The 24974-nt window shown below is 38.1% G+C and overlaps 1 protein-coding gene across 2 annotated transcripts in view; it reads right to left on the bottom strand.

The window, feature by feature from the left end:
- The window catches only part of LOC149834643 (katanin p80 WD40 repeat-containing subunit B1 homolog KTN80.4-like), a 52968-nt gene that overhangs the window by 27426 nt on the left and 568 nt on the right, over positions 1-24974 (bottom strand). For both annotated transcript variants that reach the window (XR_016432797.1, XM_090011518.1), the window contains exons 2-5: positions 24808-24938; positions 23299-23416; positions 22952-23178; positions 22734-22836 (exon numbers count right to left, since the gene is read on the bottom strand). Coding sequence is in view for 1 of the 2 variants with exons in the window: in XM_090011518.1 (XP_089867644.1) it covers positions 22734-22836; positions 22952-23178; positions 23299-23416; positions 24808-24938 (579 nt within the window). In the remaining variant the exon portion in view is untranslated. The remainder of the gene's footprint in view (positions 1-22733; positions 22837-22951; positions 23179-23298; positions 23417-24807; positions 24939-24974) is intronic.

The raw sequence follows: 24974 nt of genomic DNA on the forward strand, positions 1-24974 counted from the left end.
TGATGCTTACAATCGTCTGAGTAGACTTGCTATCTCACTGCCACAATCTCAGCAAATAACTCAGTCATCTGCTCTTGTGGTTCCATCTAGTTATGGGCGTGGAAATATTCAGAATATCAGAGGACGAGGACGTGGACGTGGTATGGGTGGCAGAGGAAAGCTTCAATGTACATACTGTGGAAAATCTGGACATTTAGAAGATCGTTGCTGGGATAAGCATGGTCGGCCAACCTCTTCTTCATCAAAGTCATATACTCCTAAAGCAAATGTGACTACTATCGAGGCTACAAATGTACAAAAGAATATCGCTGAAAATGAGAGTAGTATCACCCTTAGTCGTGCGGAATATGATGAGCTGATCGCACTTCGACCTTTGAGTTCCACTCCTCCTGTAGCTGGTGTTGCATATTCAACAGGAAATCATCTTCATCCGACTGATAGTAAGTGGGTTATTGACTCTGGTGCATCCAGACATTTGTGTGGCAATTCTCGTGTTTTTTCAGATCTAAAGGATATTAAGGCTCAGATTGGAGTCTCCTTAGCCGATGGGAGCTCCTCCCCGGTTGTTGGTCAGGGAAATATTTTTATATCCTCATTACAGTTGAAAAATGCTCTTCATGCTCCAAATTTTCCTCAAAGTCTACTCTCTGTTAGTTGCCTTATAAAAGAACAAAACTGTAGAGTAATATTTGATCCAATGGGTTGTCATTTTCAGGATTTGCTGACGGGGAAGAAGATTGGTGGAGGCTATGAAGAAAATGGAATTTACTACCTACATCATCCAATGGGTACTGTTCATGCTGCAGTGGAACATTTATTCAATCTTGTTCAGTGGCATCGTCGTCTTGGTCATCCTTCATTGTCAAAGCTTCGGTCGGTCTTTCCTCAGATTCCTTCCACCACATCATTTCAGTGTGAGGCATGTCAGTTGGGCAAGCATCATCGAAGTTCATTTCCTTCGAGTCAGAGTCAGTCTAGTAATAAAGTTTTTGAACTTCTTCATGCAGATGTATGGGGTCCTAGTAAGATTCCTACTAGGACTCAGTGTCGTTATTATCTTGTTATTGTTGATTTTTCTAAGTTGTCATGGGTATTTTTAATAAAAGAACGATCTGAAGTTCCAAGTATTATAAAATCCCTAATTCTTGAAATAAAAACTCAGTTTGAATCTATTGTCAAGATTGTTCGCACTGATAATGCTCTCGAGTTTAAATCAAAAGGTCTGTTACAATTTTACCAAGATCATGGCATCCAACCCCAAACTTCCTGTGCCTATTCATCTCAACAAAATGGGGTGGCTGAGCGAAAACATCGACATCTCTTTGATGTTGCCAGGACCATTATGATTCAATCCAATGTTCATGCGTCATACTGGGGTGATGCGATTACCACAGCTTGCTATCTGATCAACCGCATGCATTCGTCTTCTGTGGGTGATCAAATTCCATTACATATCCTAAAACCTAATGCTCCCCTTCTCTTTATCTCCAAAAATATTTGGATGTGTTTGTTTTGTACACAAACTTGGCCCTGACCGTGATAAATTAGCCGCTCAAGCTACAAAATGCATATTTATCGGTTATCCAAAAAATCAAAAGGGCTATCGATGTTATGATCCTATTTCTCGCAGAGAGTATGTCAGTGCGGATGTATCTTTCCTGGAATCCTCTCCATATTACTCTATTTCCAGTTCCTCGCTGCAGGTTGATCCAGCTGAGTCTTTTCCATTACCTATACCTCCTTTTCCTTTGGAATCTGTGCCCCCATTACCGAACCAAACTTCATCCACGTCCAAATTTAATAATCCTCCATTGGTATATGTGCGTAGAGCTCTACTTCCGCAAGAGCCTTCATCTTCTTCTTCTCCTGAGGTAAGTTCTACTGACAATAGTGATCTCCAGGATTATGATAACAGGCCTATTGCTCTACGAAAGGGGACAAGACAATGTACCTTATATCCCATATCTCACTGTCTCCCATGCCCGCATTGGACATCAGATGAAGACTTTTATTTCAGCCTTATCTGCTGAAACTATTCCTCTGAACTATCAACAGGCAGAACTTGATACTCGCTGGAAGCTGGCTATGCAAGAAGAAATGACAACCTTAATATCTCAGCATACCTGGGATCTGGTTGATTCCCCAGCTGATGCTGACATTGTTGGATGTAAATGGGTATATACAATAAAGTATAAATCTGATGGTTCTATTGAAAGGTACAAGGCCAGATTAGTCGCGAAAGGGTATACTCAGACATATGGAATTGACTTCTTTGAAACATTTTCTCCTGTTGCACGGATGGGTACCATTCGTCTTGTTCTCTCAGTAGTTGTTCAACATGGTTGGAGCTTGTGCCAATTAGATGTGAAAAATGCATTTCTATATGGGGATCTATCTGAGACCGTTTACATGCAACAACCTCCAGGGTTCGAGATTGAGGGGGAGTGTCAGAAGGTGTGTAGATTGAGAAAGGTGATTTATGGTTTGAAACAAAGTCCTCGTGCATGGTTTCAAAAGTTGTTTGAAGTGATGTCAAGCTTTGACTTTAATAGATCAGCAGCAGATCATACCCTTTTTATAAAGAAAACTAGCTCTGGCATAGTTGTTATGGTAGTATATGTGGATGACATCATTCTTACAGGAGATGATGTGAAAGCTATTGAAGCCACAAAGGCTCATCTTCAAAAACACTTTGTTACAAAAGACCTTGGTTCACTCAGGTATTTTCTGGGTATAGAAGTTGCTAGAGGCCGTGAAGGGATGGTTTTGTCTCAACGGAAGTATGTTCTTGACTTATTAAAGGAAACGGGCATGTTGGGAGCTAAACCAGCTAATATTCCCATGGACCATAAAGTTCAGTTGTTTGAAGAAGGGTCAAAACCTGTTGATAGCAAAAGCTATCGCTCCCTAGTAGGAAAGTTATTATATGTAACTGTGACCAGGCCGGATATTGTTTTAGCAGTAAGCAAAGTTAGCCAGTTTATAGACAAACCAACTGAGGTACACTGGAATGCAACCATAATGATTCTCAGATATCTAAAATCCTCTCCTGGAAAGGGGTTATTGTTCAGGAAAGGTGGAACTCTGGAGATAGTAGCCTATTCTGATGCTGACTATGCTGGATCTGTAGTAGATAGAAAGTCTACCACAGGATTCTGTGTGTTTTTGGGAGACAACTTGATTTCATAGAGAAGTAAGAAACAAAATGTGGTTTCCAGGTCGAGTGCAGAATCAGAATATCGGGCTATGGCTCAAACAGCTGCTGAATTGATATGGGTTCGCACTGTTCTTCATGATCTCCAGGTGAAGGTTACCTCTCCAATGACAATGATGTGTGATAACAAAGCGGCAACATATATAGCAAACAATCCTGTCTTTCATGAGAGAACAAAGCACATTGAGGTTGATTGTCACTATGTAAGAGATATGATTCAAGCTGGTCATATCACAACCAAATACCTAAAGTCGGAAGACCAAGTTGCAGATATGTTTACAAAACCTCTTGCTAGGCCAAACTTCTCAAAATGTTGTGACAAACTGAGCATGATTGATATCTATGCTCCAGCTTGAGGGGGAGTGTTGAGAATAGGTGGTTTTATGTTAAGTTCTCTTATATTAGAGGCTTTCTAAATTTTTGTTCTCATAAGGGCTTATATGTAATTTTTCCTTTTTGCCTCTCTCTATTTAATATAGAGAGAAGCCCTAGCCTAATTAATGTATTGAGTTTTCTATGCAGCCGTCTCTCTCTCTCTCTCTCTCTCTCTCTCTCTCTCTCTCTCTCTCTCTCTCTACACAGGTGGCTGCTTCCTCCTTCCACAATTATGAATATGCGCAAAAGAAGGGAAATGACTATAATACCCTTGCGGGTTTTACAAGAAGAGAGAGAAACATATATATTTACATATATATATATATAAAGATAGATACATATACATATATACATCATGTATATATGTATATGTATCTCTCTTTATATATATGTAAATATTTACATAAGAGAGATACAATTTAACACCCTCCCTCAAACTTAGGGCATAATGACCGAAAGTTTGCTAAGGAGAAAGTTGAATCTTGAAGAGCAAAGCGCCTTGGTGAAGAAATCTGCCAATTGATATTCTGAAGTCACATAAGGAAGGTCGATGACTTTTTGTAGACATGCCTCTCTGACATAATGGCAGTCCATCTCAATATGCTTTGTCCGCTCATGAAAAGTGTGATTCTTAGCAATATAGATTGCACTCTTATTATCACAACACATCTTTGTGGGTTCTTGAATTGGAATTCCCATGTCTTGCAGCAACTGATGAATCCAGACAATCTCCATAGTTGTTGTTAAAATGTAAAACTGTACATATATGTATATATAATAATATTATATTATTATATATATAAATACATTTTTAATTTCTTTCTTTTCTGTATTTTTTTTCCTTTATTTTTATTTTTTGTCTTTATGTCATCTAGTTCAGTTTGAACTAGAATGACTGTTGCTAGTCAAGTCCTGTCCAGACTTGACTAGCAATAGAGCTGTTGGACTGACACAGTCCAACAGCTCTTAATAGAGCTGTTGGACTGACACATTCCAACAGCTCTAAATAGAGCTGTTGGACTGTGCCCAACAGCTCTATTGAGTCCTCTTTCAGCTGTGTATATAAAGGGGTGCAGCCCCTCTTGTATTTCACTCCAATGCTTCTTAAGCAATTGGTTTTTCATATCAATAAAGAATACATTTTTATTTTTATTTTTATTTTGTTTCCAGTTATACCCTTTTTAAGGGTTATGCTTTAGTGTCATTCTTGACACTTGCTCTTGTTAATCAAAGCTCGTGTTTCGAAGATCCCCATTTCATTTCATGGTATCAGAGCCGCGGAAGTACTAAATCTTGAGGAAAAGCTGCCTCGGTTTCCGTGCCCATTTGCAAAAGTGTTCGCCACTTGAAGAGAAGTGTTTTATCACTTCATTGGAGAAGATTTCACATCTTGTTGTATTGTTTTTTTTTTCTTTCTTTCTCATTTTCCTTCTTGTTTCTCTTCTATCCCTATTCTTTCTCTCCTTGTAATCGATGGATGACAATGATAAAGTCACCATCATGCCTATGAAACTAAGCGATACGAACTATGTAACATGGGCTTCAATCATGAAGCACCATATATGGGGAAAAGGCTTATGGGGGATTGTGGATGGTTCCGATTCGGAACCTAAGCTATCTCTTACTAAAAAGGAGGGAGATAAAGACATCCCTCTATCGGAAGAAGAGAAAATCAAGGCTATTGCCTCATACGAGAAGAAATGGAAAGAATGGAGAATATCTCATGTGAAGATAATGTCATGGCTTATCAATAGCGTTGACATTAAAAAATGCTCAAGTCTTGCCAAATTTGATCATGCCGATAAGGCATGGGAATACCTTAAGAATATGTATTCCCTTAAAGATATTGCACATGTGTGCAACCTCCAAGAAAAAGTTCGAATGATGACACAAGGAGACAAAACTATTCGTGAATATTACAATGGGTTGTCCGAACTTTGGGAAGAACTTTCCCTTTTAGAACCAAAGTGGCATTGTGCCGAAGACATCGAGCTTCGTCAGAAACAACTCGATGTTAAACATTTTTACCAGTTTATCACTGGATTAAGGCCGGAATTTGAAGCCACTAAATCGGCCCTACTTCACCGGGGAAAAATTCCTTCTATTGTTGAAACTATTGAAGAGTTAACAATGAAAGAAAATCGTCTCCGGAAAGGTTCTTTAAAAATTGAAGATGATTCCGTTTTAGCCGTGTCTAGACCAGGGAATCATGTTCGATCATATAGGCCTCCTCACTTTAACCGACAAAATGGTGACTATGATAAGAAGAAAGTTATTTGTCATCACTGTCATGAATCGGGACACTACAGGCCACAATGTCCCAAACTTAAGGAGCTGAGAGAAAAAAGAGCTGCAATTGCTGGATCTGAGCCTAAAGATCAAGATGCACCAGTTTCCCTGGCCCAACTAATGGAGATCCTTCAGCCTCTCATCAAAGGTGCCTCTTCCTCATCTAAAGCTTCAACCGGCGCAGCAGCCTCATCTTTTTCTGATTTAGGTAAAATTTCTTGGCTTCTTGACTCCGGTGCATCTTTTCATATGACCCCAAATAATCAAAGTCTATCCAAATGTGTTAAAAATAAAACAAGTGTGTCAAAGGTCTTTACTGCTGATGGGACTTCTCTTGAAATAGAAGGAATAGGAGATTTTGAAAAAATTTATAAAACAAAAAAAATTTTTATTCCAGAAATTAGACATGTTCCCAAATTAAATTTAAATCTTTTATCTGTATCTCAAATTTCTGATTATGGGTGTAATATTTCTTTTTCTTCTCATGGTTGTTGGGTACAGGATCGCCAGTCAGGCAAGTTGATTGGGGAAGGCCATAGAGAAGGAGGACTCTATTACATGAATTTTTTGGAAATGCCGAAGAAAGCTTTTTGTTATAATATTCAAAAAATAGAGTTGGAACTGTGGCATAAGAGACTTGGTCACCCACATATAGCCAAAATCCAACATTTTCCAAATCTAGGGAAATTTTGTAACTCTGAATCATTTGATTGTAAAGATTGTATTCTCGGCAAAATGAAAAGATTACCATTTCAGAACAGAACCTTTTTCTCTTCAAGACCACTTGAATTAATACACTCGGATGTTTGGGGTCCTGCACCAGTAATTTCTAAAGGAGGATTTGTTTACTATGTTATTTTTGTCGATGATTTCTCCCGACATACGTGGATGTACTTTCTCAAACATAAGTCTGAAGTATTTTCATACTTTCAAACTTTTCATAATATGGTTAAAAACAAATTTCAAAATGATATTACTATTTTTCGCACAGATTCAGAGGGAGAGTTTTTATCCACAGATTTTCAAAATTATCTTAAATTGCATGGCATCACACATCAAAGATCTTGTCCTTATACACCTCAACAAAATGGACTGGCAGAACGAAAACATTGCCATATTATAGAAACCACTAGAACTTTATTAATAGCAAATCAAGTCCCTAAAGACTTTTGGGCAGAAGCTGCCTTAACTGCCACCTATCTCATTAATAGGATGCCATCTTCTTCATTACAAAATATCACTCCCATTGAAAAACTTATGAACATTTCTCCAGACTACTCTAGATTAAGAATATTTGGGTGCAAATGTTTCATATTTACTGACAAAAATGATAAACTTTCCCCTCGTGCGATTCCCTGTGCCTTTTTAGGATATGCTGAAAACCAGAAAGGTTATAGATGTTTTGACTTCAAAAATAATAAACTATATGTGTCTAGAAATGTTTCCTTTCTTGAAAAGGAGAGCTTCTTTGATTTTAGAAAATTAAAAGACGTCACTGAGTACTCCTTTTTGCTAGATCTAACATCAACATCTGATGAATATGACCTTGATTGTAACTTTGATGATGATCCAAGAATTATTGATCTTAATGTTGAAAATGAAGAAGTTCATAGAGATACTAGTATTCAATATTCCAGGCGACAAGAGTCTAATACTCCATGTGCACTTGAGAAATATTCTAACATTCCAACTAGACAATCATCCCGAATCTCGAGGCCTCCAGAAAAGTTTGTATCATACGAGTCTTTCTCACCCACATATAGGGCAGTTATTGCATTAATTCACTCATATGAAGAACCATCCACATATTTTCAAGCAAAAAATGATATCAAATGGATAGAAGCCATGAAAGTTGAATTAGATGCACTTGAAAAGGCTTCTACATGGAATATTCAAGATCTTCCTCCAGGGAAGAAAACTATAGGATGTCGATGGGTTTATAAAATTAAAACCAAGAGTGATGGTACTCTTGAAAGATATAAAGCCCGTTTAGTAGCCAAAGGTTATGCCCAAGAATATGGGATTGATTATGAAGAAACCTTTGCTCCGGTGGCTCGTATGACTACTGTCCGAACCTTAATTGCCTTAGCTTCTATCAAAAAATGGTCTATTTTTCAAATGGATGTCAAAAATGCTTTTTTAAATGGAAAGCTAGTTGAAGAAGTATATATGGAACCCCCTCCTGGTCTAAGTATTCCTAAGGGTAAAGTCCTTCGCTTAGAAAAAGCTCTTTATGGACTTAAACAAGCACCAAAAGCTTGGTATGATAGGTTTAGTCGTGTTATGATTGATATTGGTTTTCAATTCTGTTTAACTGACACTGCTTTGTTTATTAAGAATTCTGATGCAGGGATCATTGTGCTTCTTCTCTATGTGGATGATATGATCATCACCGGAAGCGATAAACATGGAGTTGAAACAATCAAAACACTTCTTAAATCTCATTTTGAAATGACTGATTTGGGCTTGTTGAGATATTTTTTAGGCATTGAAGTTGCTTATTCTCCTAGAGGATATTTATTATCTCAGACTAAATTTGCTTTTGATATTGTTTTCAGGTCTGGTATTACTGATGATAAGAAAGTTGACACTCCAGAAGTTGTTAATGTTAAAATGAAGATTGATGATGGAGAACTTCTTGCAGACCCTACTCCTTACAGACAGCTTGTCGGGGCACTTTCCTATCTATCCATTACCAGACCAGATATAGCACATGTTGTTCATACAGCAAGTCAATTTCAACATGCTCCTACTTCTGTTCATATGGGAGCAGTCATGCGTATTATCAGATACATCAAGTCCTCTCTTTCACGAGGACTTTTCTTATCTTCCTCCTCTTCTCTTGATTTAATTGCATATACTGATGCTGATTGGGGAGGTGATCCCAATAACAGACACTCAACCACTGGCTTTTGTGTCTTTTTAGGGAAATCATTAATCTCGTGGAGGTGTAAAAAGCAGCAGAAGGTATCTCTCTCATCCACCGAAGCTGAATACAGAGCCATGGCAACCACGACCATGGAAGTAGTTTGGCTCCGACGACTGCTTGCTGACATGGGAGTTGAAGCAACAAAGGCTTCACAAATGTGTTGTGACAACAAAAGTGCGATCTACATTGCCAGTAACAGAACATTCCACGAACGCACCAAACACATCGAAATGGATTGTCACTACGTCAGAGAGGAATATCTACACGGGATAATTGATCTGCCATATGTCACTTCAGAATATCAGTTAGCAGACCTCTTTACAAAGCCTCTCGCTGCTCCCCGATTTCACTTTCTCTTAGACAAACTTTCGCTCATTGTACCGTAAGTTTGAGGGGGAGTGTTAAAATGTAAAACTGTACATATATGTATATATAATAATATTATATTATTATATATATATATATAAATACATTTTTAATTTCTTTCTTTTCTGTATTTTTTTTCCTTTATTTTTATTTTTTGTCTTTATGTCATCTAGTTCAGTTTGAACTAGAATGACTGTTGCTAGTCAAGTCCTGTCCAGACTTGACTAGCAATAGAGCTGTTGGACTGACACAGTCCAACAGCTCTTAATAGAGCTGTTGGACTGACACATTCCAACAGCTCTAAATAGAGTTGTTGGACTGTGCCCAACAACTCTATTGAGTCCTCTTTCAGCTGTGTATATAAAGGGGTGCAGCCCCTCTTGTATTTTACTCCAATGCTTCTTAAGCAATTGGTTTTTCATATCAATAAAGAATACATTTTTATTTTTATTTTGTTTCCAATTATACCCTTTTTAAGGGTTATGCTTTAGTGTCATTCTTGACACTTGCTCTTGTTAATCAAAGCTCGTGTTTCGAAGATCCCCATTTCATTTCAGTTGTAGAAGCCATGGCTCGATATTCTGCTTCGGTGGACGATAGAGACACCTTCTGTTGTTTCTTACATCTCCATGAGATCAGAGATTCACCTAAAAAATGCAAAAGCCTGTAGTGGAGTGACGATTATTTGGGTCACCTCCCCAATCAGAGTCAGTATATGCAATTAAATTTAACTCAGAAGATGAGGAAAGGAAAACTCCCTTATTTAAAGTTCCCTTTATGTATCTGACAACTCGGAGAACGGCACTCATATGAATGGATGTAGGAGCATGCTGAAATTGGCTTGCAGTATGCACGACATGAGAGATGTTCGGCCTTGTGATGTTAAGATACATTAGAGATCCCACAAGTTGCCGGTAGGGGGTAGGATCCTCCAAAGGTTTCCCATCATCAATCTTCATTTTTTATCCCACAATTTCAGGGGACTCACAGATTTTATCATCAGTAATACCTGATCTGTCAAGAATCTCACAAGCAAGTTTAAATTGAGACAAAAAATAGCCTCTATGAGAGTAGGCTACCTCGATACCAAGAAAGTAAGTCAGATACCCCAAGACATTTCAAACCTTTCTTTTAAAGTGGTTTTAATGTTCCTGATGCCCTTTATGTCACTACCTGTTATCAACATATCATCAACATACAACAGTAAAATCACAATTCCTGCATTAGACTTTTTGATGAACAGAGCAGTGTCAGTGTAGCATGAGGTAAAACTATTTTGAACCATCACATCATTAAATCGATCATACCAAGCCTTAGGGGCTTGTTTTAAACCATAAAGCGCTTTTTGCAAACGAAGGACTTTTCCCTTTGGTACGTTCATACCAGGAGGAGCATCCATGTAGACTTCTTCATTAAGGTCCCCATTTAGAAAGACATTTTTAACATCCATTTGGTGAATATTCCATTGTTTAATAGATGCAATGGTGATCAAACATCTTACAGTAACCATTGGTGCAACGGGGGCAAAGGTTTCTTCGTAATCGATGCCGTATTCTTGACTATATCCTTTTGCGACAAGACGGGCTTTATATCTTTCGAGAGTGCCATCACTCTTGGTTTTGACTTTAAAAACCCATCTACATCCTATTGTTTTCTTTCCTTTTGGAAGACATTGAAAAACCCAAGTTTTGGCTTTGTTGAGGGCTCTAAGTTCGTTGTCCATGGCATCCCTCTACTCTATCATTTCCTTAGCTTCCTTAAAATTTTTAGGTTCTTGATATGAGTGAATGGCACTAAGACATGCCCTATGCTTTGGAGAAAAAGACTCATAGGATATAAATCTAGAAGGATTTTTCCTAGATCTTTCAGTTCTTCGAGAGTGGTTGGAAGATTCACTAAGGTCATTATATTTCTCTATTGCACTTCTAAAAGTGCTTTTATCTCTATGTGTATAGGTAATTGGTTCATTTATCATTTCTTCTTCATCATGAATGATTTGAGGAATACTTTCACTTATATCCTCATTCTCATTAAATTCATCATCGCTAAAAAAATCTTCATTTCTAGATAATAGTTCAAACCAGGGTTACCGGAAGCGCCTAGCTAAAAGGGGAAGCGCGCTTCGGAAGCGCGAAACCTCGCGCTTCCGAAGCGTGGGGGGAAGCGTCCCCCTTTTTTGGGAAGCGCGTTTCCCTTTAATGGGGGACGCGTTTCCCTTTAATGGGGGACGCGCTTCCCATCACGCTTCCCCCACGCTTCCCCCTCGCTTCCCCACGCTTCCCCTGTTTTTTTTCAATTTTTTTGTATTTTTTATTTTTTATTTTTATTTTTTTCGCTTCCCCCTCGCTTCCGAGACGCTTCCTAGGTCGCTTCCGAGACACTTCCCGAATCGCTCCTAAGTGGTCCCACGCTTCCCCGCTTCCTAAAATTTTAAAAGTGCCTCGCTTCCCGCTCCCGCTTCCTCAACTGGCAACCATGGTTCAAACAAAAAAGAGTAATCGGCATTATCTTCATGAGTTTTGTGTTCTTCAAAACCACTCATGTTTTCTAAAAATGTTACATTTCTTGAAACATATAGTTTATCATTTTTAATATCATAACACCTAAAACCTTTTTGTGTTTCCGAATATCCCAAAAACGCACAAGGAATAGCTTTGGGAGATAATTTATCATTCTTATCGGTGAGAACAAAACATTTACAACCAAAAATTCTTAACCTATTGTAATCGGGTTCTTTTTTATACAAGATTTCATATGGAAATATTTGATTCAAGTTTTTGGATGGAAGTCGGTTTATGAGATAAACCGATGCAAGAGCCACTTCGGCCCAAAATCTTTTTGGAATTTTTGAGAAATGAGCAAAGTTCTAGTAGTTTCAATTATGTGTCTATGTTTTCGTTCGGCCAACCCATTTTGTTGAGGAGTTTTGGGGCAAGACCTTTGATGAACAATCCCATTATTTTCAATATAACTTTTGAAATCATTTGAGAGATATTCTCCCCCGGAATCAGTTCTAAGAATTTGTAATTTACTATTGAATTGATTTTGTTTTATCATGTGAAAAACCTTAAATGTAGAGAAAACCTCATGTTTATGTTTGAGGAAGTATATCCAACTATACCTTGAGAAATCATCCACATAAATAACATAATACGAAAAACCTCCCTTAGACACAACGGGTGTCGGTCCCCAAACATCTGAATGAACAATTTCGAAAGGCTTAGTTGAAAACACAGTTCTTTGTCCAAAAGGTAAGCTTCTCATTTTACCAAGAATACAATCATTACAATTGAAATTGTCTTTACATAAAGTTTTAGCAAAATGTAAATAAGAAAGCTTGACAATATTTGGATGCCCAAGGCGTTTATGCCAAACATTTATATCTTTATGTTGGGCAACATTACAAAAAGAGGGTTTTGGAATTTGAAGAAATTCCATAAGATAAAGATCTCCCTTCCTAGAGCCTTCCCCAATCAACTTCCCGGACCGGCGATCATGTATCCAACATTTATTTGATGAGAATTTGATATCACACCCATGATCCGATAGTTGAGAGACGAAAAGCAAATTTAAATTTAGTTTTGGTATAAATCTAACTTTAGGAATAGAAAAACCTTGTATTTCAAAATCACCAATTCCTTTTATTTCAAGAGAAGCCCCATCCGCGGTAGAGACAAAAGAGGGTAACAAATTTTTTGAGTATTTAGAAAGTGCAAAAACATTTGGAGTCATATGAAAGGATGCAGCCGAGTCTAAGAGCCAAAGAAACTTACTGGGAGGAGAGAAGGTGGTCATGGCGGCTCCGGAAACGGATCCCTTGAGGAGTGGTTGAAGAGCTTCCATGATTTGATTGAGAGACAAAGTAGCATGGTTGGAAGTTGATGGGCCTTCCTCCTTGGTTGATTGGAAAGTAGTAGACATAGCCACCATCTTCTTCCATTTAGGGCATACCGGTTTAATGTGACCCGGTTCTTTGCAAAAATGGCATATGATCTTACTATAATCTCTTCTTCCATAATGCCCACCATTTTCTCTTCTTCCTTGATTTTTGTTAAAATGAGGGGGTTTATAGGTTTTAACATTATTCCCCGGTCTTGAGACGGCATAAGCACCTTCATCCTCATCTTTAGAGGGAACGGCCAACACACTTAGATTGGTTTTATTCATTCCCAATCTAGTTTCTTATCCACTTAATTTGGTAAGCACATCTTCCAATGGAGGAGAAGAGAAAGAAGACAAGAGAGAGGATCTAGTTTGTTCAAACTCGGGTCTAAGCCCATTTAAAAAGTTAAAGAAATGATCATCTTCTAATTGTTTGGCCCTCAATTCAATAGCCTCACCACTCCATTTAGGTTCTTGGAGAGCAAGCTCATCCCAAATAGTGGATAACTCGGCAAAATATTCTCTAACGAACATTTCTCCTTGTTGAAGGGTTAAAGCCTTCTTTTGGAGATAGTATTTATGGGACAAATCTCTTGAAGTATACATCCTTTCAAGATATTCCCATACTTGATATGCCTTTTTGACCTTTAGAATGTTGGCATTAATTTTGGTCTCAACCGAAGAAAAGAACCATGAGAGTATTTTGTAATTTTTCATTTCCCACTCTTCATGCTTCTTATTGTAATCTTCAAAAGCCTTTTCTCTTTCTTCTCCCTCAAGAACCTTGATCTCCCCTCTCTCAAGGATAGTAATTTTAGGTTCGGGTTCGGGAATAGTTCCTTGAACATATCCCCAAAGACCCTTTCCTTTTATATGGGCCTCCATATTCCCGGCCCATACATGATAATTCGTTCCATTTAATTTGAAGCCAAGAGAGAAGTGTGAATCCTTTTCGCCCATTAGAGAGGATACAAAGAGAAATAAATGCGTACCACAATGCGAAATGAGTTCCTTCTTGATGTAGAAAGCTTCTAAAATATAGAATGAATGATAGAGTCTTCACTCCAACCACCACAACTTAATGGCACGCTTTACGAGGTACTCCAACGAAGAGAGAAAAATGCACAATCTTCTTTTCCTTTAAGCCTAGCTCTGATACCATGTGAAAATATCTCAAAAAGGAGATAAAGTGTGCGATAAGCACAACACCACCAATGTGCACAAATGCACAAGAACACTTAGAACAAATGTACACGAAGGTACAATAATGAAACTCAAATGCACAAAGGCATACAAAATATAAAGAATTTTATTGAGAAGAATGGAGAACAAAAGCTCCAAGAAGTAGTTTTTACAAAGGGGGAACTCCCCTATTTATAAGCAAGCAAGGAGCCTTGGAGGGGCTCCACTAGCTGTTGGAGCCCCTCCAACGGTAATTCTAACTGTTGGAGAGGCTCAACAGTTAGTGTTGAGCCCCCTCCAAGTTGACTTGAGTCAAACAAAAAAAGAAAAAAGAAAATGAAAAGAAAAAAGAAAAGAAGAAAAAGTAAAAGTACAAAAATATTACAACATATTCATAATTATGAATATGCGCAAAAGAAGGGAAATGACTATAATACCCTTGCGGGTTTTACAAGAAGAGAGAGAAACATATATATTTACATATATATATATATATATATATATATATAAAGATAGATACATATACATATATACATCATGTATATATATCTCTCTTTATATATATGTAAATATTTACATAAGAGAGATACAATTTAACAGTGACAACTACAACTATGAAACTTGTATGGTTAAAAAGCCTTCTCAGCTAAGTCATATGGGTGCGGGTACGGGTGCGACACGGGTGCGGCGCAATTTAAAAAAAATTGGACAGGGAGACTTGGCTATATATATATAGAAAAAAATGATTTGACCCGGGTCGGGTCCGGACCCGACTCGAATCTGGACCGGGTTACCACCATTCCCCCGTGCTTTTATAAAGCAACAGAAGGCGGTTAGGGTTTTCTCATTCGAGAAAACCCTCCCCACCTTTGCCGCCTGCAATCTCCTCTCCTGTCCAACCACCACCGCCCCCGCTCCGGCAGCTTCGCCGGCCACCTCCCTTGCTCCTACCCCCTCTGTCATCCTCTTCCTCCATGTGTCCAGCAGACACACCCGACGACCCCCAGACAGCCCCGACCAATATCTCCTCCTTCCTCTTCCACGGATTCTCCTCGCCGGCAACAGTCGTCGGAGCCACGTCGTTGTAACTTTCTCAGGTGACCTCTCCCCCTCTCCATGTCTTCTTCCTCTGTCATCTTCTTCTTCTCCTTCCCTCGTCCTCTTTTGTTCGTCGGCGGCCTCACTCCCCTCTGGTAAATCCCGACACACACACCCTCCTCGTCTCCCTGCTCGTCGGAGACGCAGGCAGGAGGTCACCGACCTCTTGCCTCCCCTCTCTTAGGTGCGCCGACCGAGTCTATAAAGTGGACGGACTCGGCCCAGGTGCGTTTACCAAGTCTGACACTTGTTGACCGAGTCAACCCCGTGTCTGAAGTCGCACCCGTGTCGGTGCGTGTTGACGCGGGTGCGTCGACCCCCTAGTAGAGTCTGTGTGACATAGCTTCTCAGAGATATGGGTATCGATATCTCCAAGCCTTCGAAAATGTATTGCGATAATAAAAGTGCAATTTACATTGCCAACAACCATACCTTCCATGAGCGCACCAAGCACATCGAGATGGACTGTCATTATGTTCATGATGAATTCTTGAGATAAACTATCGATCTGCCTTTTGTCACTTCTGAACTCCAGCTTACGGACTTCTTTACTAAAGCTCTTTTTGCTCCACGTTTTTTGTTCCTTCTTGACAAACTTTCGGTGTTTACACCGTAAGTTTGAGGGGGGTGTTAAAATAATATATATATATATATATATATACTATAATGTGTGTAATTTTCTTTTTGAGTCAGGGGTATTTGGTCTTTTCCCTTATAATAAAATATCCGCTAGGGATTGTGTGTAGCCCTTTTTTATTTTTTTATTTTATCTTTTTTTTTAGTCCTTGGCCAAATGATCGAGGGCTCTTTGGTCCTTAGCCAAAGAGCTGTTGGAGGCTGCCCAACGGTCAAATTTCTGACCGTTGGGCGCTCCCAACAGCTCTTTGGAGCTCCCAATAGTCTCCCCTTTGAATGGGGGTTGAGTGTATAAATAGGGGTAAACCGTAAACCCCTCTTATTTTCTTCAATGCTTGTGTTAAGCATTTAATGAATAAAGGCTGATATTTTTTTACTTTTGTGTTTTCATTATTGCCTTATTAGCTTTTGTATTGTCCCATGGTGGACTTGTGCATGTGCAATTGTGTAATTATAATCTTGTAAGCCCTTAGTGGCTAGTGTTTTTTGTGCTTCCGCATATGTCATTAGTCAGGTGATTGGACATTTAAATACATGAACAAGTCTAGTGAAGAGTCAACTAACTTTACAAGGATTCTCAAACTTTTCCATTAGAAACCATATGGGGGTTCAGGCCTTCTCCGTAGCTAGAGTAGGTGGCATGCACTAGAGATATGCATCGAGGTATGAAGTGGAAAAAGGTTTATGGCAGTTCATTATACATGGTATGTCTGGACAGAGTGCGATCAAAGATGTATCCAAAGTATGGTTGATTCTCTTTGCATTTTCTCAGAACTCACATTGACGTCTAGGTGAGTGCTTTGATCAATTAACAGTGGGTTGAAAACTCTTTGATTTTTGTTAATGCTAAATAGACAACATGTAACATGCATGTTACATGTTTAGCATTCACAACCAACAAGATTGCAGCACATATAATATTGCACAGAGCCCATGTAATGGCAACTAGCTACAATTATTTCCTGTTTTACATTGACTATCTTCAAATAGACGAAAAAAAATACAGCCCAAGATGCACAACCCATACCTTAAGAGAAACTTTCAATTGGTTAATACTTCTAAAAAATATTATTGTTACAGAGTTTGGGCATTACTTTCTACAGGTGACACAAAACATACTAATGCAAGGCGAGAACTACAATGCTTCAGTGACTTTCAGAAATCCCACGATGGTCAAATGAAAGAACTTCAACATAACAGAAGCCATCAGTAAAATTATATGCAACATATTCAACACCTTAAGGTTATTATGCAGTTGGGGAGAAAACTTGTGCATGCACATGTTAAAATATGATCTATATTATCATATATATATATCTATATATATAGATTACGACACATACACATATATATTATCATATATATGTCTATGTGTCTATCTACATATATAAATATATATATTTATTTTGTAATACCCGATAGGGGTAATTCTGTCATTTCACATGTACACGCATATTCTAGATATGCTTTCTTTTTCTTTTTCCCTTTATTCTTTTTTCTTTTTTACCTTTTTTGTTTTTCTTTTTTTTTATTGTTTGAGAGGGGTCCACATAGAGTCGTTGGACCCCTCCAACGGTCATAAATATGACCGTTGGAGGGGCTCCAACGACTCTATGGGAGCCCCTCCTTGGGTCCCTTGCTGTGTATAAATAAGGGGCATGACCCCATGTATTCTTCAAGCTTCTTATGAAGCATTTCATGAGTGAAATATATTTTTTTACCTCTTTGTGTGCTTGACCACTTTTTGTGGTTTATTTTGCCCATTAGTGGCTTCTTGTGTATGTGCGTGCTTCCGTGCTCTCTCTTGGAGATTTCGCCTCTCTCACTTGGCACTTCATTACATGGTATCAAAGCCTTGGTTGAAGAAGGCTTCATCGGATTCTCTCTTGACAAGTAATATCTCTCCTCTCTCTTGTCTCAATACTCTTTTTCTATAAATGGCCAACAAAGATGCAAAAATCGATCTCATTCAAATTGGATGGGACCAATTACCGCATGTGGGCGGCCGCTACGGAAAATAATCTCAAAGGTAAAAAACTTTGGGGTTACGTATGTGAAATCATTCCGGAACCACAATTGAAGTTAACCAAGTTTGAAGGAGACGAAGAAAAAACATTGAATGAAGAAGAAAAAGAAAAAGCTATTCTTGATTACTCTTCAAAAATGGAAGATTGGGAAAATGAGCATGCTAAAATCTTAGCATGGTTCATGAATAATGTTGAATTGAAGATTTGTGCAAATCTTGCAAAATTCAAGAAGGCTAATGAAGCTTGGTTTTTTATGAAAGGAATGTACACCCAAAGAGACCTTGCTAGGCATTTTTTTCTACAAGAAAAGGTAAGAGCTACCAAGCAAGGTGATATGAGTATTAAAGACTACTATAGTGTTCTATCCTCTTTATGGGATGAGCTTGTTCTTCTCGAACCGCAATGGGAAGGAAGTGCTATTGCCATGAGACAAGAGCAAATGGAAAAAGAGAGGTTCTTTCAATTTATTCATGGGCTTCGTCCCGAATTTGAGCAACTTAGAGGATCTCTTCTTCATAGAGCCTCTACTCCTCTAAGTGACATTTTGGCCGACTTAAGTCAAGAAGAAACCCGTTTGGCCTTAAAAAGAGATGTTGATGAAGTACATGTCGTGTCTAGACCCGGCAACAATGTTAGATCATATAAACCACCACATTTTTGGAAGAATAATGGTGGTGGAGGAAGAAAAATCATTTGTCATAATTGTAATGAACCGGGCCATATTCGTCCGGATTGCCCTAAATTCAAAAAGAATGTGGCTTCCGTGGGTGAAACTCCTCCAATCATCAATGAAGATTCAAAGAAGGATGGTGACATAAAGGAGTCCATCGCTCATCTAACCGAAACTCTTCAACAATTTATAAAGATGAACTCCTCTACATCATCCTCTTCACCTTCCACTTCCGGTGCCGCCATCTCCTCCTTTCCAAGTATGACTTCTTGGATTCTTGACTCGAGTGCCTCTTTCCATATGACTCCAAATGCATCATTTTTGTCAAAACCAAGTCTCAATAAATTTAAATCATATGTATCCACCGCCGATGGAACATCCTTGAATGTTGAAGGCATTGGAAATCTTGAGAAAACTTATGACCAAAACAAAGAATTTTTTGTTCCCAAAATCCGAATTATTCCAAAACTTAATCTAAATTTTTTTTCCGTTTCTCAAATTACCGATTTTGAGTGTAATGTCTCTTTTTCACCAACCCATTGCTATGTGCAGGATCTCCGGTCCGGGAAGCGGATTGGGCAAGGCCATAGAAGAGGGGACCTTTATTATATGGATTTTTTGTCTTTGCCATCCAAATCATTTTGTAATCATGTTCAATCTAAAGATATTGAGACTTGGCATAAGAGACTTGGACACCCTAGTATTTCCAAGTTGTACCTTTTTCCGTTTTTGGAAAAATTTTGTAATTCAAATACATTTACATGCAATGATTGTATTCTTGGGAAAATTCACTCTCTTCCATATTCACATAGTAATTTCGTGTCAAAAAGACCTTTTGAACTTGTGCATTCCGATGTATGGGGACCGACACCCGTTATGTCCAAAGGGGGCTATTCTTACTATGTTTCCTTTATTGATGACTTTACTAGATACACATGGGTTTACATTATTAAGAATAAATCTGATGTCTTCACTAATTTTAAAGAATTTCACGTTCTTGTTCAAAATCAATTTCAACACAATATAGCCATATTTAGATCTGACTCGGGAGGTGAGTACATGTCTAAAGATTTTCAAAATTATTTTAAAACAAATGGAATTTTGCACCAACGATCTTGTCCTAAAACTCCGCAACAAAATGGTCTTGCGGAAAGGAAACATAGACATTTAATTGAAACCACAAGAACTCTTCTTGTGTCTAAAAATGTTCCTAAAAACTTTTGGGTCGAAGCTCTTCTTACCGCAACATATCTTATAAATCGTATGCCCTCTTCTTCTTTAAAAAATGTCTCACCTTTTAAAAAATTATTTAAAATTACTCCAGATTTTAATAGACTAAGAATCTTTGAATGCAAATGTTTTGTACTTAGTCAAGGACAAGATAAATTGTCACCTAAAGCTCTCGAATGTGTGTTCATTGGCTATGGTGAGAATCAAAAAGGCTATAGATGCTATGATATTCGAAACAAAAAACTGTATGTGTCGAGAAATGTAAACTTTATTGAAGAACAAAATGGTTTCGATATCCACACATCTATGGAAGACATCGATTATTCTTTTCTATTTGACTTAGCTCCTAGAATTGAGTCCCCTGAGGCAATTATTTGTGATACTACTTGTGATGACATCTTACATTATAATGATATACCACAACATGATAATGTTTCCCAAACTGAAAACCTTAATGATATAAATGTATATACCCGGCGGTTAGGAAATGAACATCAACCTGCTATTGATAGATACTCTCAAGACTTCACTTTAGAAGAATCTATTGACAACAATCCACCTAGGAGAACTTCTCGTACTAGTAGGCCACCACAAAAATTTGTGTCTTATGAATCCTTTTTTTCGAATTATAGGACTTGTCTCATGTTAATACATTCGTATCATGAGCCTACCTCATTCAAGGAAGCTAAAGATCATCCACATTGGATTGAAGCTATGAAAATCGAATTAGAGGCGCTTAACAAAGCCCAAACCTAGAGCATTATTCATCAACCTTTAGGAAAAAAGGCAATTGGGTGTAGATGGGTATATAAAGTCAAAACCAAATGTGATGGGTCTCTAGAAAGATACAAAGCTCGCTTGGTTGCAAAAGGCTACGCCCAAGAATATGGGATTGATTATGAAGAAACCTTTGCTCCTGTAACCAGAATGACTAGTGTACGAACCTTAATTGCTTTAGCCTCCATCAAGCAATGACCGATATATCAACTTGATGTTAAAAATGCGTTCCTAAATGGAACTCTGTGTGAAGAAGTTCTTATGGACCCTCCGCCGGGTCTTGAAATTGGGAAAGGAAATATTCTAAAATTGAACAAAGCTCTCTATGGTCTTAAACAAGCACCAAAAGCTTGGTATGATCTTTTTAGCAAAGTAGTTCTTGATAATGGTTTTTCCTCATGTTACACAAATACTGTTTTGTTTGTTAAATCTTCTAATGAATACATAACAATTTTGTTGCTATAAGTTGACGATATGATTATCACAGGTAATGATAAGAAAGGTATTGACCTTATTAAAAATATTCTTAAGAAAAATTTTGATATGTCTGACCTGGGTTTTCTAAGGTATTTCTTAGGAATTGAAGTTGCATACTCCCCCAAGGGGTATGTCCTATCTCAGATGAAGCTTGCCTCTGACATTATTGCTAGGTCTGGGCTGACAGATGACAAAAGGGTGGAGACTCCAGAAATGATCAATGCCAAGATGAGAGCCAGTGATGGCACTCCTTTAGCAGACCCCACGCCTTACCGTCAATTGATTGGATCTCTAATATATTTATCTATCACCAGGCCTAACATTTCACATGCAGTTCATAGTGCAAGCCAATTTCAGACTGTTCCTTCTACTATTCACATGGCAGCAGTAATGCGGATTATCAGATACTTAAAAAATTCCATAACTAAGGGAGTATTCTTATCCTCTTCTTCACCTCTTACTTTACTTGCGTATACTGACTTCGATTGGGGGGGTAACCCCAATGATCGTATTTTTACCACAGGTTATTGTGTGTTTCTTGGTGAGTCACTTATCTCCTGGAGGTGTAAGAAGCAACATAAAGTCTCTCTCTCGTCCACTGAAGCAGAATATCGGGCGATGGCCACTACCACAACTGAGATTGTATGGTTAAGAAGCTTACTTAAAGATATGGGTGTCTCATTCTCAACTCATTCAAAGTTGTGTTGCGACAACAAGAGCTCTATCTATATTGCTAGCAATCACACCTTTCATGAACGAACAAAGCACATTGAGATGGACTGTCATTATGTTCGTGATGAGTTCTTACGGGGCACCATTCAACTCCCATATGTTCCTACCGAATATCAGTTGGCGGACTTCTTCACCAAAGCTTTGTCATCGCCTCGCTTCTACTTCCTCCTTAGCAAACTCTCGGTGATTTCACCGTGTGTTTGAGGGGGGGTGTTAAAATATGATGTATATTATCATATATATATATATATAGATTACGACACATACACATATATATTATCATATATATGTCTATGTGTCTATCTACATATATAAATATATATATATATATTTATTTTGTAATACCCGATAGGGGTAATTCTGTCATTTCACATGTACACGCATATTCTAGATATGCTTTCTTTTTTTTTTTCCTTTATTCTTTTTTCTTTTTTACCTTTTTTGTTTTTCTTTTCTTTTTTATTGTTTGAGAGGGGTCCACATAGAGTCGTTGGACCCCTCCAACGGTCATAAATATGACCGTTGGAGGGGCTCCAACGACTCTATGGGAGCCCCTCCTTGGGTCCCTTGCTGTGTATAAATAAGGGGCACGACCCCATGTATTCTTCAAGCTTCTTATGAAGCATTTCATGAGTGAAATATATTTTTTTACCTCTTTGTGTGCTTGACCACTTTTTGTGGTTTATTTTGCCCATTAGTGGCTTCTTGTGTATGTGCGTGCTTCCGTGCTCTCTCTTGGAAATTTCGCCTCTCTCACTTGGCACTTCATTACATGCATTCACGTAAAAATCAGCAAATCTATCATTAGAAAGCTTGCATGACTTTGAACTTGGGTTCTGAGAAACTCACCTGTTGCAAGGAGAAATTCATGGGGATGAAAGTCCATGCACTGTATTTGCCCTTCATGACACTTAAAATCATGCAAGAGCTTTCCAGCAGTCAGATCCCACAACTGTTGACATAACAACATGCAGCACATAAAATGACTGTTGCTTTCTCACAAATAAATTTCCATAACAGTTATTCTCTGGGAATGGAGTGAAACACATGCAAGATCTCTAACTTACCTTTACAACATGATCTTCACCACCAGAAACAACCCATCGTCCATCTGGAGTGAATCTAATGGCATTAACACCTCGACTATGCCCCTTGTATGTGTGAATGCACCCTTTTCTTCTAATATCCCATATCTTCAAATTAGTATCCAAAGAACCAGATGCAAAGAACTCGCCGAAAGGATGGAAATCAACAGAGATACAATTTGATCTGTGACCAGTAAGTGTCCGAACAACTGTGATACAAGATAGTAGCATAGAACCAAATCAGAGAACTGATTTTCAATATCATCAGAAACCTAAGATTACAAGATTCAAGGTATAACAGAAAATGGCTGTACTCCACAAGAACACACTTTTTGCCTCTTCCAGATCCCAAAGTTTTATTGTGCCACTGGAGGCTCCAGCAACCACCAAAACTTCTGAAGAGTCAAATGTCACAGACTCAACTGGGCTCGTGTGACCAGAAAGGCCCTGCAGATTTAAATAAGAACACACTTAGGGTCCATCTCAAACACAAAAGTCTGTCCCTAAAACAGATTCCTCTGCTGCCAAAATTAAAAATGAAATGCAAAAACTTTCTCATCAAACATGCTGAGCAAGTGGCCACAGTTATAACAAGTGTAAAAGGTGAATAATCAGATACTTATAGTGATATTCGATGTGCCCCACATTGAAAATTTAAAAGGAAACCTGAACGAAAGTTCTAACCACAACCAACCACTGAAATTCTAGATAAAACGAACATTTGTAGTTCAACAATGCTACTAAGGATTTCCATACACCCATTGAATATAGTGTTTTTTTTTTGTCCCCATATTTTGAAAGTCATACAACCAAGAAAGGAAATATCAAAGCTGCTAGAACACTAAAACAAACAATCACAGCACTCTTTGGTAGCTAACAACATGAAGCATTTCAAAACCAAAAGCAAAGACTCAGAGTTGCAGAGAAATGAAAGAAGAAACAGATAAATCATAGTTACCATGATAAGAAGTGGGTGAAAGAAGTGATGTATAGAAATGAATAAAAAAATACCGTAATGAATGAAGCATAAAGATTTAAGAAGCATAAAAGGAAGAAAGTAATAAGCGATAATGAAAACCTGTAAGAATAAATATAAAAAAGTAGACAAAAACCAGTCTTTTTACTTAAATGCAGAGTTAAGCCTTTTGCTCAAAAATACCCATCAAATGTAAGTTTCACAATAAAAATTTGAAAAGAAAAACGATTCTTCTAATATGAAAAGTGTACTTCCAACATCAATGAAAGTTCAATTTCATATAGAGGGAAGCGAGCTTCTCATAAAGTCCAGGAAGCATGAAATAAGTGTGTGGTTTCGCACTTCCAAAGCGAGCTTCAGAGCTGTTTAGAAGCTTCCAGCAACCGTGGATAAAATTGCCTTACATACCATCCACAAAGAACTAAGCAACAAATTCTCAAGAACATTATAGAAATACGAACATTGATTTCAAGTCTGATTCAATCATTAGGCTTCATAATTCACCTGTCTCTCTGGCCTAGCCGATCTATACCCAAACAATGATAAATGTCATAATCAAATAACAAAAACTCGTTGTCTGGAAACTCCAAAACCTCTTTGCCTTCACAATTCACCAGCAAAAATTTAAAAATTAATAAAGAAAAAGCCTCTTAAAAACAAAGTAACGAGAACCCATCATGAAAAAATCCCTAAAACCCATTTACACCTCCATAATTCGCCAAAAATGATGAAAACCCACTTCCCAAAAAAACCAAATCACTCATAAACACAGAGAAAACGCCGGCATCAGCTACTCAAACAACCCATCATAGGAATTTCAATAAAAAAAAAAGAAAACATAAAAAAGGGGATTCGAACAAACCAGGATGGAATTAGGTTTCCCAATCGCCCAAAGATTAACCTTGTGATCCTCCCCGCCCGTGACGACGACTCTCGACGATTTCTTCCCAATCTTCAAGCAATTCACATTCGAGCTATGCGCAACGAATTCCTCTGATCTAGAGTCAAGAAAAAAAAACCAAGAGAGAA

This window comes from Nuphar pumila, chromosome 6, assembly GCF_984573655.1.
Source record: "Nuphar pumila chromosome 6, dmNupPumi1.hap1.1, whole genome shotgun sequence".
Lineage (NCBI taxonomy): Eukaryota > Viridiplantae > Streptophyta > Magnoliopsida > Nymphaeales > Nymphaeaceae > Nuphar > Nuphar pumila.